General features: G+C 38.0%; 1 protein-coding gene across 9 annotated transcripts in view; it reads left to right on the plus strand.

Moving 5' to 3' along the window:
• The first annotated feature begins 3,600 nt into the window (after nucleotides 1-3,600).
• Sara (Smad anchor for receptor activation) overlaps nucleotides 3,601-20,367 on the plus strand; it is a 41,394-nt gene continuing 24,627 nt past the window's right edge. For 2 of the 9 annotated variants that reach the window (XM_067131695.1, XM_067131697.1), the window contains exons 1-5: nucleotides 3,957-4,118; nucleotides 8,428-8,510; nucleotides 9,211-11,334; nucleotides 15,266-15,616; nucleotides 16,888-17,079. In XM_067131695.1, the coding sequence (XP_066987796.1) occupies nucleotides 8,453-8,510; nucleotides 9,211-11,334; nucleotides 15,266-15,616; nucleotides 16,888-17,079 (2,725 nt within the window). In that variant the 5' untranslated portion in view covers nucleotides 3,957-4,118; nucleotides 8,428-8,452. Of the gene's footprint in view, nucleotides 4,427-8,427; nucleotides 8,511-9,210; nucleotides 11,335-15,265; nucleotides 15,617-16,887; nucleotides 17,080-20,367 lie in introns of all 9 variants that reach the window. The other 7 variants (XM_067131696.1, XM_067131699.1, XM_067131689.1 and 4 more) reach the window with 6 other exon arrangements.

Genomic DNA, 20,367 nt, shown 5'->3' on the forward strand with positions numbered 1-20,367 from the left:
CTGACCATTACGGAAAGTTGCGACAAACCTTTACTGAAGATTTGGTAAACTTTGCCATTAAAATGCAATAACATCAGTCCCAATCTTAGATTAAAGATAAGGTCAAAGCACTTAGCTGCACCCACTTTTTAAACTTACTCCGAACCCTCTTCCATCTTCCCGTCCAACCTCTTTAACTATTACTTCTCAGTACAACCGTGGGGTTTTCCTAGTTTCACCTTCAGATCCTTTTACTTCATCTCATTCGTTTTCTAGACCTCTTTATCTTGATGTCTAGCCACTCCGGTTCCATCGTTTCACTGTCTTAAGCGCTGCTTGGTTGCTTGAAAGCACCACAGCACGTGGCTTTATAGCTTAATTCATTCATTAATTCATTCCTTCACTCATGTAGTCGGAATTAACTCCCCTGTCTTATGAAAGGTTACCAGGCACTACTGAAACGTACAGTGAATATTAGCAGTCTGGTGCAAGCAGCAATGTGCCAAGTAGAAAAAATAAGAAAATCAAACCTTTCTTGAACATCTTGCAGTGCCCTCACAGGAGAAACCTATAAGGGCACTTACCACAGATCCTTTCATTCCGTCAGTCGAGTTCCTTTTTGTCTGACAGAGTACACCGAGAGAAAGTAAAAAGAGACAGTACGTCAAAGAACAAAATAAAATAAAATTTTAGAAGAGAGTGAAATGTTCCCGTAAGTCCAAGAAAACGCATTATTCGAAAAATAGTTAGATTATGTTATCTTGGGTGACTAAAACAGCTGAGCAAGATCGTGATTGTCATTCCTATCTGCTACTTATGTTACTTAGTCATTCCTCTCTTTGTCCGCCTAGTTTTCCTACTTTAACGCACCTCTCTCTCTCTCATTTCCTTTCCTAGAGTCATTCTGCTACAACCTTCTCTGCGTCTGTGCGTCTGTCTGTCTCCTGACAACACAACGTCGTTTCCATGTCACCAAGAAAGGACATCTCAACCACCCGTCATAGTATCTGACATCTCAGGCATCCCCATTGTTCTAAAGGATAATAATAAGAAGAAGAAGTCTTTCGCAATTCAAGAACAGCGAGTCCACAGCGGCAGCAGGATACAGCGAATAGACGCAGGTGACGGTGAGTCACACCTCAGCCAAGTGTGACACACTTGTGCAATTGGAAGTCATTTCAGCTCATAGCAGTGTTCGTGCTTGTACGTCTATTTCTGTTTTTTTTTATATACAGTTATCAATGCGCATAAAAATGCATTCTTATAAGACACGCACACGCCTATACACACATTATTAATAATATATATAGATATATATATATATATATATATATATATATATATATATATATATATATATATATATATATATATATATATATATATATATATATTTAGTGAGATGCTTTGAAATTAATAAATCACGAGCTGATATGAAATAGCTACAAACAAGACAGCTTCGAAATACTTTACTTTTATGCAAATAAGTATTTTTGTAGGAGTAAGATGAAATCAACGTTAATCGATATAAAGTTATCAAAGAGAATTATCATAAATTCTGTGCTGACTTTCATATTTTAATCACTGACAATAAAATTTCTTTGAACATCAATAACTGGCTTATTATTATTATCATTATTATTATTATTATTATTATTATTATTATTATTATTATTATTATTATTATTAACAATCTGAATTTCTTCACTAAAATCCATTATATCATCTAAGTTTATTATATATATATATTTGTATATATATATATATATATATATATATATATATATATATATATATATATATATATATATATATATATATATATATATATAGTGTATATATATATCATTAAAAGAAAGAGGAAGCTAGAAAAGTATACATACATACATACACACCCATATATATGGGTGCGTGTGCGTGTGTGTTGGTGTGTATGCGTGTGTATGTATGTAAATAGCTTTTCCCCTTCTGAGGGAGTGGCACCAGAGGGGCACAGTCATCCGGTTCTTTTAGCAAGCCTTCAGGGAAGGCGTTGCTAACCCAACTCCCTTTTCTTGATTCCGGAGACACTGTTATCTACTTAAAGCTCGGTGGAATAGTGTGCAGTAGGCAGGGAATTATCAATGGGCGTTGCAAACGTGAGCTAATTGCTGCACTACTCAGTCATGTTGCCCGCAGTGGCTGATTGGACTTACGGCCTCGAAATTTATACACACACATGCCAATCTCATACATGATCCCAAGGTTACTGTTCCACTCTCGTAAAATACCTAGGGTTGCTTGCACCTAACCTTGGTAGCCTAATGCACGCGATAATGTGTCATAATGATGTGCATGAGCCAACAGGGAATGAATGATTAGCCACGTTATTCACTACCAGCTCTTTGCTACTTTGCTCTCCTGTGGGTTTAGTAATGCATATGATAAAAGTGAGCAAGGGTTTATTTAAGTTACTAAGGTAAATATGAGAATGGTTGACGATTCTTGGTTTGGGGATCGACATTATTACTTTACTAGACGGTTGATTTGTTGGTTTAGATTAAGCTGGCTTTGATTCAGCTTGAGTCCTTGCCCAAAGGCGGTCCTTATAATACTATGGCTTAGACAGGGATGAGATACCCTAGACCTATGTGGACCTCTGGACTTGTTAAACCAACAGAGACTCTCTGCATGTGGTTCTTGAATACAGGAGTCTAATTTATTTTCACGCTGCGAAGAAAAAAAAATATACATGAATTCCATTTCTACATCCGAAAATTTAACAAACTTATTAGCATGTTCTGTATTTTTAACTATAAAAAGGGCGGTTTTCCTTCTTTTGTCTAAGAAATCTTATTTTTCTTAATTTCAGAGATGTAATTCAAATGTATCCATTGCATTTCGTGAACGGGAATTAGAAATTTTAAAAGCAATTGTCAAAGTTTTTCTAAGAGCTAGTTTTTTGTAGTTTGAAGGGATTCGACATTTATTTTTTAGTCAGTGCTATGTTTTGCATTGTCTGCTAGAAACCGCACCTTTTTTGCATCTTTACTCAGCCAGTCATCTTAGAGAATGGCTGGTTAAGGATTATCTGGCATAATAGGTGTTAATTACGGCTGGAACCCTGGTGCTGTCCTCTTGCATGTTGTTGAAAAGGCAAACCACTTTAATTTCGAACACAAATAATTAAATTTGAAATAAATTAATCTCAATGGGAAAACCACAACAACAACTTCCGTATTGACTTGCACTGATGTAGCATGCGGGCCTGTTTTGTTTATCAGTTATAGTTTATAATTTTTTGTTTATTTCCTTGCTCCTCTGTGTCAAAGCTGGCCTTAGTTATAAATAAATCGCTGTAACTTTGCGAACAGGTCATGTTTTCTAATCTTTTTAGCCTACTGGTTAACTTACTAAACACTAATTACGAAAAGTAATAGCGTCTTTGAGTTTACAATTGAACCAAAGGCTGAAAGAGAATTAGTTGGGAAGAATAATTATTGTAAATTGACTGTTATGCGTCGATATTACAAGAGACGTAGCAAACGGTTTGGGGCTAAAATCGTGCCCTAATCCAATTAGAATTTGTGCGGCGTGGTGTGGCTAGTCGCTATAAATTGCGCAATTCGCAAATGGAGCTCTGATATACACGAGTGTTAAGGATGAGTAAGAACCTTGAATTCGCAAAGTGGTAATACGCAGAACGCTGAAAAATCAAGTGGTCTTAATCACTCCCTGTGATATATGGTATTATCTCTGCGATTTTGCAAGATTTTGGGGTTTCACAAGGATGCTCTATGGCCAATCAGCTGTGCAACGTTTTTACGTTATTGCCTGTATAAGGAAGATTAGGCGCGATGGCGACGATAACGAGCGCTAATAAAAGCGTACACACAAGGCTGCTGTTATGTACGATCTGAAAACGATTTAAAAACGCCAAAATTCCAACGTTATAAGAAACACCATCGCAGCATCAATTAATGAGTAGGGTCGTGCGCATCATGATGCTCAGCGGGGCGGTACTGTTATTGTTATTTTCACTTGTGACGTCACAGGTGCAGATCGTGTGACTGCTGTGCTAGAGAAATGACATTTGCGTCTTATGGATTCTCGTGAAGGAGGAATTTCGAGACGTTTCCCGTAACTTCGAAGTGAAAAAGGTACGGTAGAGCGGATGGAGTGGGTTTGGCCTTCGGGAGGGGCGAACTTAGCGGCGGTTAATGGTCGTCTTTTGGGGGTCCTGCTTTTCGACCCATTTTAGAAGTTGAGGTTAATCTAATGAAACACTCGACTGCGGTGGGTGATTTCGGGATGTAATCGTTGTCCGGTTCCTTGCGGTTCGAGTTGATTTGGGAAAACGTTTAGAGAGTATTTGGAAATTTATATTGAAAGAAATCCGTTCTCAAGGTAATCGTTCTACCGTAGCAGTTTACGCCAGCCAGTAGACTACATCGTAATCTTGTCACAGGTATTTTATTGGTTTTTAGTCTTTCAGTTTAGTTGTGGTGGTATATACACTATTTACAATTTTAAACCCATTATTGTGATTCTAAGGAATGTTTTGGAAGTGTATGGTTAGCCTGACCCACTACAACCACGGGACGAATTTCACAGCTTACCCTATGTCAAATAATGCTGGGAGCGAGGGCCAATTACCCCACCCCCCCCAGTTTCATGGAAAATTGTTTAAAAATTTTATAGCTGGGAAAAGGGTAATTCAAAGTATTAGCTCCGTGCCAGTTTTTAACCTTGGAAACTGGTTTTTTTCTACACTATTAGGGATTCTGATACTGGCGGTGCATTTATTTTGTTGTCGGGCCAAATGGAATGTCCCTTCACCGTGTTTACTACTGGCTGGGGGAGGCAGTACCATACGTTAACAGGTTATTGCGCTTTGCCGGACGGGACATAAACCATTCCAAACAGACGCATCGGCGCTCTGTCTTGTGAAGATCACATATGGAAACCTTGTTGATGGATTCAGGGGTTAATTACAGGTTAATTACATTTGTGCAACAAAGATTGAAGGTAAATCCATAATTAGCAACCAAAAACTGTAGAAAAAGTCAGGTTAGAAGGAAATCGCCGCCGCGGAGCTACTACTTAGAACTACCGGGAAAAGTAACAGAAGCATCGAATATAAAAAAACCCGAACCGAGGCTGTTCATTTCTGTGATTTCGTAGTAACAATAAACATATGTTTGTGTAGGCAAAAATGCTATTTATTTATGTCTGTGACTTGTTTTATTCTAATGATTCATTAAATTTTTAAATTGCCAACTTTCATGTAGGCCTGGCCCAGGTTTAGCAAAGAACTCGTCATCTCTTTGGTTTCTCTTTTATTTTATGTTAAAACATGACTCCTGTGATTTGTGTGCTTACATTTTTATTTTAATTAGGTAAGCTTACTAAATATGAACTGTTTGTCTTCATTATTTTCCATAGCTAGATTTTTAAAAATGCAAAAATTTGAGAATTTCATTGAAGTTGAATGTACTTGGCCACATCATCATAAAAGAATTTATAATAATTTGTTGTACAGATAGAATTTATAATGAATTGCTTGAATGAAGAAATAAATAGTTTTTATTATGAAATGCTCTTAATGACTGTATTTTAAGTTTTATGTTCTGTTCGATAGATGCTTCTGAGAGTATTTTGATTGAGCTTACCCTTGGGTGCAAACCTGAAGCAAGACTCTCGTTGAAATTACCTGCTCACAGCTAGCTCGTGCTGGTTTGGACTAGGTGGATGAATTAATCTCTGGTCCAAGCATTCCCTGACATCCTGCAGATCAAGATGTCTGCCCAGCAAGTCAGACTCATCAGTTTGTGGACTAACAATAAACCTCCTTTTGGAGGGACTCCGTCAGGAAGATACAGCCTTCTTGTCAGCTGAGTCATATGCCATGGCCTCTTACCAGGTAGTTTCATGGCTCACTCAGGTGTTCACATTGGTATCAGCTTGGGCATTTTTGTAAGGTATAAACTTGCTGTGTTACCTGGATATTTGGCTGGTTCTTATGGTTCAGAAATTGAGAACATGATTAACTGGGAGAAGTCATATCTCATGCCCAAGCAGCGGGCAAAGCATCTGGGCATGCTCATATATAAACAGCAGCAGCAAGAATCTTTCCCTCAAACTCTCATGTGAGTGGTCTCGGGTAGAAAATAGTAGAATTCCTGTCTTGGTAGAAACATCTAGCTCTGCTATGGCAGGTCGTCCTTGGCCATCTGTTGTCACAGAAGCTCATTCCACACAGGCTTTTTCACCTGGGCATGCTTCAGTGGCAACTGGAGCAGCAGTGGTCAGCCTTCGATGATCATCCCTCTCAGCTCATGCCCTTCAGCTGGGTGGTGAGAGGGGCTCTTGGTGGTGGGAGACGAATCTTCTGTTGTGAGTTAGACGACTCTCATCCCCAACAGCCCAACCCAGGTGCCTTAAGATCCCTTGAGGAAACCTAGGTAGGGAGCTTTTGTTCATGAGTGTTTTTCTGTTAGCCATACCCTTGGTGAAGTGTGTTGTGGAGTTATACAGCATATCCTATCCAATCCAGCACTTGAAGGGTTGGGGTCCCTTTTGTTCATGTTTGTTCCTGAGTTAATGGCGAAAACTCTGAACCTGTCAGTCTCTGGTGATGTCTACACAGTCTCATGATCCCATGCCTCCATTACTTCCTTGATAATGACCTGGCAAGATGCTTTTGTGCCTGGTGTGAGCCCTAAGGTACTGTCTAAAGATGACCTGACCTTTTGGGCCTGAATATTGGCAACTTTTCATTAGTATTGGCGAGTATAAGATGGAGGAATCCAGGAATACTATTTCTTTCTGGCAATTAAACTAGTTTACAACTCCTGAAGTGAGGATGCCTGTGACAGACTAAGTAGCAGGTTTACAGGAATTTTCACCAGTGTACCCTGTCCCTTATACCAGAAGGGAAAGTTTCCAGGTGACAGCAAGTGAGTGAGTGATATTCCCCCCTCCCCACTCACCCCCTCGTCTCACCAGTTAACTGAAGAATAACTTTTATAGGAAAGGCTCTGGTTTAATTTGTTCAGTGGAGAAAAAAAACTATATGAGAAATTTGCACAAACATGGATAGTAAAATACATAAAAAAGACTATTAGAATGTATAAATATACAGGTTCATATGCATTATCAGTCATAAAGATGCAAAATAAATAAATAACTAAATTAAATGATAATCATAAAAATGGGGTTGTGGAATTTCCAGCAGTATAAATTAATCTAACTTCCAAACCTAACCTATCCTAGGATGTTGGGTTCTGCCTGGGCAGGGGGCTTCCTGTAGCAGTACTGTAGTTGCATTTACAAAGTTGCGTCCTAACGTAACCTAATGTAGATGGGTGGGTCCTACTTTGCTAGGGGGCATATTCCATTCATTTAGGCCTGTAGGTTAAGGTTGCAGTTCAACTGCAGTAGAAAGGTCAGTTGATCTTCAGTATTAGGATGTGGGTAAAATGTGATACGAGAAGGTAATGCAGCCATTCCTCCTGCCTGTGCTCTTTTTTTTTTATAGAAATACAGTCAAGAAAAACCAAAAGACAAAATGTTATGTCACTTTGATGCAGATTTATGATTTAGAAGTATATAAATAATAGAAACTGGCTTTAGATCTCATCAGATATCGTAAAGGACTTGTTTTATCTTGAAATATTTCACTTTTTTACAACCATAAAAAATTGATTACAGTGCAAACAGATTATTGGCCACTAGGCTGTGAGTGTCAGATCTTATATTTCACAAGAGGTATGTGCAGTTCACTGATATTGGATATAAATAAAATGAGTTTGTGCAGGAAGGAAGAATTTATTTTTAGTATAATTTCCTTGAACACTACAATATTTTAAGTTGTGATTCCACATTCAATATCTTAAGTGAATAACAGCTACCATTCTTAGTTTGGTTTCTATAGCACCAAGATAAGAACAGAAGTATTTATGATGAAAATGCCTTGGAAAAAGTGAGGGGAGTAAGGTTACACAAGGTACCAAGTTAGCAGAGTAAGGGCAAGTCTGCTTTCTGTATCGACCCTCCTGTTTGGTCTAGTATGCTGTCTTAGTGTATTGGATTTGTCTGGATGACTTTATCATAATTAATTGCACGAGATTAACCTTTTGTATCACCTAGAAGTTTTTGTACTGTATCATATATTGAAGAGAAGGGCATGTTTAAATTTTTTTATCAAATGTGCTTTAAAAGAATGTAAATCTTTTATATGGTTCAAGTTAATTCTAAATTGGAATTGCTCTTGAGACAGGTTACTACTTGATAAAGGTTATCAATTCTGTGTTGACAGTAAAGCTTATTGGTTAATGAATGACTTGTCCTAGTTTTATTTTAGCAAAAAAAAAAAAAAATCAAATAATTTCTTTCATTGTTAATGCAAGGTTAGTCCTTAAACATTTGGCTTATGGGTTTTTATTTTATTTTTCTCTTACTTTGCAGAACAATCAGTGGGTATGAGAGGACAATGGAGAAATTTGCTGTTGACCTCGATAAAGTACTGGACGAATTTGAACTAGATGAAGGTAAGGTGGAGGTGTAACCAGCATTCTTTGTTTTGTTACCCTGTACAGTAGTTTTTCCTCATATAGGGTTTTACTGGATTTACCATCACTTTTCCAGTGGGTTGAGTTGCCCACAGTGACCTTGAGAGGCACACTAAATTATACTGCAGAAACTTGGCAGCATATTTATAGCCCAAGTTGATTTACTCTCGGCCTTTGTCTTGTCATCTCTTCACTTTTGTCCCTTCCCACGTTTAACTAAAATGTTGCTCCGGTTTTCACAATTTGGTAAGCCTTGCATATTTAGAGATATGACTCAGTTGTCTTGTTCAATCACTGTATGATAACAATAGTTATAACACAGTAAAAGTTCGAATACATTGGTAAAAGTCATCACTTCGTAAATTGTATATGCACAGTTGATATTGATGTTTGCTGTATGTGTGACTATTGATATGTAATATCAAAGCTGGGCAAAACTGCTTGAGGGCTCTCATAATCAAGTGGAAGATGAAAATTGTAGCAGAACTAAGTTGATGATTTTGGGAAGTGTCAAGGGAAGAGACCATAGGATGAAAAAAAAACTACCTCTGGCTTGTAGTGTACACCTAAGGTATACTATTGAAGGTATCTCCTGATATGTAGGGCAGTGCTTAGTATTGAAATTTTCTTGTGTAAGTTTAATATCTAGATAATAAACAGTTTGTGCTTCTCCTTTCAGATGAGAGTGAGTCAGTGAATCAGTATGAGAAACTGCAACTGGAATTCTGCCCAGATGGAGGGACCTCACACCCTTCCTCTGCTACCATGAGGCATAGCATTGGTTTGGGTGCTTTTGGTGGGTGGAGTGAACCTCTGCAGCCACAGCAACAAGCTGTAGAAAGTGTAGGCCCTCCAGCACAACCCTGGTGTGGCTCTTCTCTGAGTGATGATGCTCCGCAGCCGCCAGGTACCCGAAGCCCTCCTGACGGGCAAAATGATGACAGTCAACAGTCGGCTACTTGCTCCCAGCATCTTTCGTCATTGTCATTCCAGCAACCTATGTCCTTACAGCCACAACCCCAGCTTCCCCCTATGTCTGTTCCTTCAGAAACCTCTGGCTCACGCATCCAACCTGGGTTGTCGCAACAACCTCGGTCTTCCTCAGCACTCTGGCCTGTGATGGCAACCTCATCCATAAATAGTTTCTCCCGACCAACTGTGCCTGAAATCTCATCTGAACGCTCAGTAGAGGGCTATAGAATGGACGCAGCTGGAAGCGCCATGCCTTCTCTTCCTGCTTTGCCTCCTGATTACATGAACCCCAGTCTTCAAGAAAGAGGTGCTACAGGGGAGTGTGGTGCATCAGAGAAATTTGATTCAGGGAGTGGCCTTATGGATAACCACCAACCTGTCAGAGGTCTTGATGTCATCACCTCAAGACCTCTGGACATAGTCCCCTCCAATATACCTCCTGAGTCAAGAGTTGTCAGTGGGCATGAAGGGAGACATCCAGACATCATTGATGTTTGGCAGAGTGGTTCAGAAGGGCATGCAGCATCTCCTCCGCGCGAGGTGACACCACCTTTAGTACCTGAAAATAGCATTGGTGCTATCCCACAGGAAGTGGTGCCTGAGCCACATCAAGATGAAGGGGAAAATTCAGGTAATGTGGAACAGCCAGAACACAGACTACTACCTGACCTCATGTCAATGAATGCTGCCGAAGTTGGGCAACATGCTGAAGGACACGCTGGTGGTGGAGAGTATCCGGAGCCAGCTGTAGTAATGGAAAACACCCTAGCAAATTCTAATGCAAATGATCCAGTTATTGTGAAAGAGAGTCAGTCGTACAGTAGAATACCAGAGGTTGTAAACGTTCACCAAACTGCTGAGAACAGCAGTCAGGCGGAAATGATGTCCCGTGCAGTTCGCGGCGATTCCCCGAGTCCTCAGTTGCCTGAAGAGTCAGGTCAGGTACCACACGAGGAGGATTCTCAGGAGAGAGACATTGTTGGTGCTTTTCATAATCATTCAAACCCTGTCTGTGATAGTATTGTGAGGTCTGTTGAAATGGGCTTGCCAGATGGCAGCAGTGTTGATGGCCCGGTTTCATCCCACTCTTCTCTGCCAGATGTAAGCTCTGTTAATCCAGTTCCCATTAGTTTTAGTAAAGATGTCGATGTAGATGATGCTTACCTTGACGCTGAATTGGCCGAGTTGGAGGAAGAGCAGTTCAGATTGCAAGGGGCATATGGTGGCAGCTTAACTGGATCGGTAGCTAGTATTAGGGATAATGTGGATAATAGCATTGTTCACCCACAAGATTCTGGAAGAGTTGGAGGACCAGATTTGATTGATGGAATGAGTGCATCTTATCCTGTGCACGACGCCATTGCCCAAGCTTCGTCGAAGGATAGTGCAGTTCCTGTTGAGCCAGAGTCAAGCAGTGGCATGCCGAAAAGGGAGGGGGATGGGGTGGGAGCAGCGGGCTTGTTGCCTGAGACATCGTCAACGCTTCAGACGCATGGTGGTAGTGCAGCAGGTTTTTCACAATATGAGGTGTCTAGTGTTGAAGAGGTTGTGTGTCATCCGCATAACAATGAAATGGGGGGCAATCATGCACGTGAAACTGGCCACACTAATGACGTTTCTGCTGGGGGTGGCCAGAGTGTTGGAAACTCTGATACCTTGCCTGTTCGGAGTAGCGATGGTGATGGTGAAGATAACGTTTCAAACGCAAGTACTGGGACCGATACCATGTCCTCTAGTAGCACGCTAACGGATGGTGACTTGGGGTCCCCTGAAAGGAGAGCACAGCATTCTGCTCCTAGTGAACCAGATTCACCATCAAGAGTGATGCCTGGTGAGTACAGTACAATACACATTTACTCTTCTCTCGTGTCATTTTGTTTGCAGTATGATAGGGATGAGTCTTGATAAGAGTATTCTAGTGAAGTAGGTTTTTTAACCTTTTCATTAGCCAAACCTTTTGCCACAAAATTGAAATGAAATTAGCTCCAGAGCCATGTTTAGCCAGGTTACCTGTAATGTAGCCGTGTACCAATTTGATTTGACGGTATAGAGGCATATTTTTGTAAACAGAATGATCTTATAATATTAGGTCTTTCAATGTTGTTAACTGCTACTGTAACATTGTACTCAATTACTGCCATATGGGAGGTGATGTCAAACTAGTTGACTGTCTTATATTATCAGTAGAATCATTTTTGTCTTGGAAATTAGATAGGAACAATCTTAGATCACTGTTAAAGGTAGAGGACCAATATACCTCTGCTGGGGTGGTTTTTCTGGGGAGTAATACATTGCAAGCCATTTATCTATTCAGCAGAATTCCATCTTCTGTCAGAAAAGAAGATGCAGACTTTTTTTTATCTTTTGATACAATAGTTTTGTGTTTATGCATAATTTTAACAAAGAAACACAAAAATACTTAAAATACATATGCAATGCAGTTTTATTCAGTAAAGCACCAAAAAATTTTAAAGCTTGCTAAATAGAATGATTCCTTTGTAAGACTAGATTGAGAATGGATAAAAAAGCTGAATCTTTCAAATATTTAGGAACAGTGATATCCAATACAGGTTCTCAAATATTTAGGAACAATGATATCCAATACAGGTTCTCAAATATTTAGGAACATTGACATGCAATACAGGTTCTCAAATATTTAGGAACAGTGATATCCAGTACAGGTTCTCAAATATTTAGGAACAGTGATATTCAATAAAGTTCTCAAATGTTTAGAAACAATGATTTCCAATACACATTCTTAAATATTTAGGAACGATATCCAATACAGGTTCTCAAATATTTAGTTACAGTGATATCCAATACAGGTTTTCAAATATTTAGGAACGATATCCAATACAGGGTCTCAAATATTTAGGAAAAGTGATATCCAACACAGGTTCTCATGAGTTGGAATTTCATGAAAGACTAGACAAAGCAAATCATACTGTTGGCTAGCTGAATAAGAGTTGGAAATCAAGTACAGTAGACTGGAATTGCACATGAAAGAAAGATTGCTACGTGGACGTGAGCTGTGGTTTAGTATAGCAATGAAGCTATTTAAAAGATTCTTTCGGTTTGAGAAGAAAGCCTTAAGAAGGAAAATTAGGAATCCATTGGCAGAATATAGCCAAGTGAGAAATGATACTGTAAGGAAAATTATGAAATGCCCTTCACACCACTCTAGAGAATAGTACTCTGTAGTATTAGTTGGGCTCCTGTGGACACCAGAAGAATGGGAAGACCCAGTTTGGATGGGAACTAGGAGAAGGGAGGCTAAAGATGAATGATTAGAGAAAATGAAAGGAGAAGCAAGACAAGAGTGGCAAAAGTTTTCAGAGGTCCTTTGCGTTGCAGAGCATTGGAGATGATGATGATGATGATGACTGTACGTATAATTTTGCGGTCAGTAAGCAATGTGTCTTTCAAATGATAAAAAAAGAAGAATTACTTTTAGAATGTTACACAGTACTTTGAGTACTGTACTATGTAATTTCAACAGCAGTTTTAATTAAACTAGATCTGTGTGGAGAATTGGAAATTAGACAACTCATAGTAAGTTTTTATGGGGTATATACATTCGATAGTTATGAATAAAACATTTATGAAATACTGATAGTGTACGTAGGCTACCACCAAAAGTTTTGTATAAATGCAGGTTCATTTAAAGATAAATGTTAAAATTATTTGAGATAGGTTCCAAATCCTAAATACATTAGTTCAGGGATTTTACGTCGATATGAATCTCCTGAGTACATATGTAACATAAGAACTTTGTATGTACAGTATAGGATCTATGTACAGTGATGGCCATATCAGGATTATCATGGAATAACATGTCGCTGAGTGCTTTTGATAAAGTTTGAGTACAAACGTGCTTTTATACCTTTGATACGTCGAGCCAGCGCTCTGGTCACTGTGTGGTTGGTATTTGACTTGCCTGGTTTGATAAGCTGGATCTTTCCAGTAAACTCCAATGCTGTATTGTGATACTGAAGGTGTGTTCAGATATGCAGCATTATTCATGTGTCTAGTTACTTTTAAGCTGTATTCATGAATTGTTTTGTTGTAGATAGCTGCTGGAATACCTAAGTAGAAATGTTAGCTTTTGATGAGATCAGCTGAATGAGAATGAGGCCTGTTACAGTTTTTTTTTTATTCAATATCACTGGGTATGGAAATACTGTACCAGTGAAATTCCACCAAGTAGTATGTGATTATTAGGAGTCTGGCTTATTGCATTACGATTACATTTGAAGTACCAGTCTTCGTTTTAGTGATGGATCTAGTCATTGGTGTTTATTTACTTTTCACCCACAGTTCAAAATGTTTGTTATTATTTAGTATTATGTTACTTATGCAGTAAATATTACGAGCTAGTGAACATCTGGTATTGCATTCTGTATTGACTGCTCTTTGGTAGTCATCATTAATTATTCATTGAGGTTAGCCAACAAGTGATGGACATGAAGGCTCACTTCCCTTGCACTTGCAAAAGCAAAAATGTTTTCGAGTGATTTGCACAACAAATAACATAAAGCTACAATTGCATTTTTGTACTGGGATTTTCCAACAGAAATTACCTGTTCCAGTTTACCTGCAGGGTTTTTGGTTAAGTAAACGTAATTTTTGTTTTTTTAGGAAAAGGTAAAAACAGATTTAACAAGTAACTTTTATTCTGTGCTGATTAAAAAAAAAAAAAGGGTGTTTTGATCACATTTTCAAGTCAGGTGAGCCTGAGCTTTGTTCAGAACTCATAGGTTAATCATATTAGAAGTTTCTAAAATTGCAACATATAATGTAACTTAGTTTATATGTGTGAGCCCATTTTCCAGTTCCAGCAATGGACGTTGCTTGTTAGAATTATGAGAGGGTAATGAATGTTTGTCTTTGTGGGAGGGTGCAACTTACAGTGGGCCTTGTATGAAACATTGTAGACAGCATTAAAGATTCCTGGTGCATCTCTTCATCCCCAGCTGCTTATGCCCTCATTTTTCATCGTTTCTCTTTTGCCTCTTCTTTCGTAGTAGCTGTTCGGCTCTTTTATCAACTGTACTTTGCTACAATGATAGTCAGTGGTCTGTTAGCTTACTTGTGTATATATTATCGACCTGCAGGGCAGCCATCTTCCAGCTGATTACCTGATTAGCTTTGCATTTCTGTCCTCAACACTTGCTAAATATTCTCAAGCTAAAATCAATAACATGGCACATATAAAACTGTTATGGATGTTGATTTGGGCCATTTAGATGGTAGAATCAGTTGATCGCAAGTCTAAAAGAGGTTGCAGTGCTGTTGGTAATCCCCATACACCTGGGTATTTTGGTGGTTTGATTAACTGCACTTTATTTTGTGTACATATTACCCTTATAGTTTGATTAAATCCTGTCTTGGTTCCATGTTTTACTTTTCTTCTTTTTCAGGTGGGCATTCATTTCTTTAAAAGCCAGATATTACAAATGATCTTTTAAACACTTGAATAGCATGTCTGTGAAAGTGCTGTATCAGGTCTATTTCTGGTCTGCATGAACTGGGTAACAGATGAATTCATTTCACACGTAAACCTATAAAGGCAAAATCTGCCATAAAAAATTTAAGATGATAATGACAGAGAAATAAACATAATTATACTCCAGAGCTGCTGTATGTTATTGTTATGTTCTGTGAAAAAATACATTAATAAATCTAATATCTATTGGTTTAGTATGTTTTGAGATTACTGTATTTACTTTTGTTAGGCAACTGAAAAGTATTTGTGTTACCAGGTACCCTAGTCACTGCTGTCTATGACGACGACAGTGGTTCTGGGAGGGAGGACGAATCTTCAGAAGCTGTGGGTGGTGCTGAAGGGACAACAGAAACTACTTCATCCTCCAGATCTCGCGGTGATGGTGGAAATCTTGTCGGGCAGGTCGCGCCATTTTGGATTCCAGATGACGATGCACCTAACTGTCAGGAGTGTGGACAGAAATTCACCGTTATCAGGAGAAGGCATCATTGTCGAGCCTGTGGACGTGTTTTGTGCGCCCCTTGCTGCCATCATAAAGCCCCACTGCCGTATATGGATTACAAAGAGGCCAGAGTGTGTGGGCCATGCCTTCATTTGATTCAGTTGGGTAAGTAATTCAAGTAAAAATATTGTGTGTATCGTTATTTTGTAGCTAATGGAATTGTTTTAGTATTGAATATGTTATTTCTTGTGGTTTTATATTTATGTAGAGGGTATTCTCACTGGTTTTGTATTTCTATAATTTGATCCTACAGGAATACAAACCCCTGTCTTTTTTATAAGAATGTTCCTCAGTGTGATCTGGAATTGGTTATAGAAAAGCTTGCTTAATAGTGCACCATATATCTAGGGAGATGGGACTAGAGTTAAATCTGAGAAATTTGGAAATAATGACAGAGTACACAAAAGGGGATGAAATAGCACTAGCTAGAGAAAAGATTAACATCTTCTAATATGTAAGAACAAAAAAATTCAGTACAATTATCTTGAGGTGGAAAATAATTAAAGATAAAAAGAGGCAAATCAGACAGTATGTAGATTGAATAAGATTTAAGAATCAGTTGGACTGAAAGTTCATATGAAGTATGGAGCAAGATTATATATTAGTTTAGTACCTGGACTGACTTGGACTAGAACCTTAAGATTGGAGGTTGGAGATGAGTGGAGGTATCAGGAGGTAAAAGCTCAGGAAAAGCTTGAATGGTGGCATTTCACAGAGGCCTTGTGTGTTAGAAGGTGTTGGAGGCATTGACAATGGTGAGTAATCTTTTAAGTTGAAATTGTCTTCTTTGAGGATGCTCTTTTGGGTAGTTGAAAGGTACGGCAACACTCCACACTTGTAGGTGGTACCAGTAACGGTGTGAAGCATTTGCCTGGGAATTGTGTTGGGTACAGTATAAGGATTTCCACTGTTTTTGTTCTTTATGTCTGAGTAAACAAGAATTTTGAATAAAATCCCATCAGGAATTTAGGCAAAGAATGAATAAAGTCAGAGGAAGTATCAGTTTGAAGTTCTTCCATGTGGTACATCTCCTCAACCCCTCTGAACTTTCTGTCGTTTGGTAACCTTACCAGTCTATTGTAGAAGTAATATTATTTTAGTGGAACCCCTGTGTTAATTAATTTTTGAAGTACACTTTACCGTAGTGTAATTCTGAAGAACGTCAATAAAGCCTTGCGGATTTCTTTTTGAAATTAGAATCTTTACATTACTTACCATTTCAAGTTTTCATTTTTCATTAACTAGTACATCGCAGCCTAAACCATTCTTGACTGCATTCTGGTGACGAATTTGATTGTCTTAATTTTCTGGACAAAAACTCACAATTGAAAATTGTCTGTCGCCAAAAATAAATATATGATACTTGATCTTAATAGATCAGAGCTACGAACGAGATGGGGAGGGACATGGTGGTCAGCCAAAGCAGTCTGATCACCAGAGGAAGCCTCCAGACCCAAACAACCCCATGGAGTATTGTTCTCGAGTTCCCCCACCCCAGCAAGTGGGAGCCATTGGAACAGCCCCCCCTCCCACTGTCATGGTTCCTGTTGGCGTTCTGAAGCGAGAAGGTAAGGTATTCTGTATTCCATTGACTTTTTCCTCCCTCTTGCTCAGGTGTATATCTTGCATATATTGTGTCAGGAAGTGTAAAGGGAAATTGTCTTCGTTGCCTTTGATAGCATAAACTGCAGAAGTATGTGTGTGTGCATGGACGACAGTAATTGAATAAGATGTCGTGAGCTAAGCGACTCATGAAGAGATAATAGATGCCTCAAGGTAATCGTCTGACATTGGATCATTGTTACGCCTAAGGTAAGTTTCCCTGATAATCGCTGTTGTGATCTAACATTTCTTGACTGATGGTTGGAGAATTGTTGCAAAATGGTTGGTAAATTGGTGATGTATTACTGTCGCGTATCAAAACTATTTAAGAATTCGTTTTTTCACTTCATTACTTTTGTTAGAGAACGGTTATGTACTGTATTACTGTTGCTCATCAAACTCTTTAAGAATTCATATCTTCATTCATATCTTCATTTATATTATGAAATATAAATGCAGAGGCAAATCTTAGTTGCAGCTCTTCATTTCATTGCTACTGGGCAGTTAAAAGTTGCAGAGCCTGTGTATATCTTGAATGCTGCATAAACCTTGTATTATTTTTCTACAAAGGGTAATGAAAGTCTTCTTACTCTTTAAACTGCCTCATTTTAAGTTTTCCTCTTTATTGTCTAATTATTGGACAAGCGCAGGATGGTTGTTCAACATGGAAGATTTATATTTTTGTTTTTAAATTTTTTAAAAATTTTCCCATATGGAGAATCTCTCTCTCTCTCTCTCTCTCTCTCTCTCTCTCTCTCTCTCTCTCCTCTCTCTCTCTGATATTTTGAATCCGTCATGGTCGGTGATTTTTAACACAAAGTACTGAATTTTGTGATTTTCCTTAAATTCCTTCTGATATTTGGTTAAATATTTATAAGATAAACACCCTTTAAAAATCCTCTTTTGGTTAGCATCAAACTGACAACACATTTAGCGTGTACAATTTATTATTATTTTATGTTTGGAACTTGCACACATTTTATTTTGTAGCAGTAATATTACACAATGCTTTCTATGTTATCTTTGTTGTGAGGGCTGATGTTGCTCATAGCATGAGTTGGCACGGTCATGATTTTCACTTAATTTGGCACAACAAGTACTTTTTTTCCACTTGGTAGCACCACTTTTTACTTATCACCACACTAATGGGAACGTTCTACTTTCTATTCTTATTTAATTTTTGTTAAGACTTCTTTGCTCATTCCTGTTCCTTTTTGTATGTCAAATTTTCAGTGAGAAATAATGTAAAGATGGTATTCTTTCTAAAGGGCATAGGATTAATATTTATGCAAAGCAAAGCACAAAAATTTCATCGAAATGGAGTGATAAAATTTTCTGTGTAATCTAAGGAAACTTTTTTTTTTAAACGAGAGAGAATTTGTTTGTTATGACTCACAAAATAATTTTTTCATTATTGGTTTTTTAAATTTATTATTTACATATTGTTATGAAGTAATTTTAGAATGATGAATCAGCAGGGAGGAGCAGCTGCTTCATATCAATAAAATCTGCAACTTAGTTTTTTCCAAATACTTATCCTTGTTTTACTCAGCTGACTGAACTGGTCACATTTGACAGCATTGTCTGCATTGATTAAAATGCCCTGGGTGAGTTGGGAAATTATTGTACTACCTTAGGTGACAGTAGACAGTGAAGTACATAGCAAACTGTGCTAGGTGCATTTTAACGTAACAAGTACGACAGACTCTTGTACTCTGTTGTACAGTGGACAATATTAAAAATTCTTTTCAGTGTTCCTTTGGATCCCAGTTGCATTACGTTCTTTCACTTTCATCTGCTCCTTTTAGTCTTTGTTGGTTAGGTGGGGTTGGGAGAGGTTGTAGCACTTCATGAGTTTGGTGCTGCTTTTATTTTCAGCAAGGAGATGCTAGGTTCAGTGTTTTTATCGTGGGTTAATATGTTGCAGAACTAGGCATTTGTGGTTGACAGTATTCAGGAAAGCATTGGGCACTGAATAAGAGAATTCAAGTTAAGATATACAGTCGCATTTTTCTTTATTTTTAAAGAGGACACCTTCGTGGGGGTGGGGGAAGGGAGAAAAGAATGTAAGAGACTTGGTGTTAACTATTTGTTTGTACAGAACTGTATATGTGGTTCTACAAATGAAGCCATACAGTGTGTCAGAAAGAATTGGTTAGGCAAAACATAAATGAAATTCATTGATGTGGAGTATCTCATCTGTCATGATGTACATCTTTTCTTATTCTTTCATCAGAAAAATAATTTTAAACCATTATTTAGAATTAACAGTCATTTACAGAGTCACAGGTGAAGTTTCTTTAACTGTATTGTTGATTTTTAGTGTGTTATAATCCATACAAATTGCGTTAAGTTTGAGTATTTTCCAAGTAGATTGGACTTTACTGGAACCTGTATAAGTTTGAGTATTTTCCAAGTAGATTGGACTTTACTTGAACCTGTATATTTTGAGGTACTGTTACATTTTTTAAGTTTAATCACTTTCTTTAATGAATTCAGTATCTTGGAAAAATGCTTTTGGTAGTAGTAGTGAAGCTTTGGCTTGGCCAGTATCTGTGCCATTGTTAATGTAAATTCTTTTGAGTCAAGTAGAGCTTTTATGTGTTCAGTAATGGTACAAAATGTTTGGAGTCATTCTTTACAATAAACTTTTACGTTGCTGATTACAGTTATGAGTGCAGCATTCCTTGGTTGGAGTAAAGCATTAGCATGTGCGATAGTAACGTATACTAGATAATTTCCTTTTGAGATTTTTTTGGGGGGCAGTTGGGGTTCTGGGCTAAAAGCACAGACACTCCTCACTTAATGGCCTAGCTGTTAAATGACTGCTTGGTCTCAACACCAGCGCTCCTACTAGTCAGTACTGTACGCAGTGCGATAACTGTTTTTTGTAACTTCAGGTTCCGTAAGCAGTTATTTGAATGTTTGTGTGTGCGTACTCCTCTTTCTTTGGTGCTCTATGGTCGTTTTATTCCAAGTTTTGGTAAAGTTAATACAGTATACCTTAACAAAATGTGATTAATTTAATTGTGTTTATCAGTAAACACCTTTTTTAATACTAAATATATACACACCAAAGATTTCGACCTACGTTATATGTTGCCTAGTTCAAGTAATGGACATGTTTGGAATGTGTAAGGATCTCCTCAATTTTCATATCCCATACCCTATGAATAACAAAATATCTTTTGCCTTTATATGAACAGTTTTTTCTTTTACCTATTTATTTAAGCAGACAAACAGATGTGCTGTAG

This window comes from Macrobrachium rosenbergii, chromosome 30 (assembly GCF_040412425.1).
Source record: "Macrobrachium rosenbergii isolate ZJJX-2024 chromosome 30, ASM4041242v1, whole genome shotgun sequence".
NCBI lineage: Eukaryota > Metazoa > Arthropoda > Malacostraca > Decapoda > Palaemonidae > Macrobrachium > Macrobrachium rosenbergii.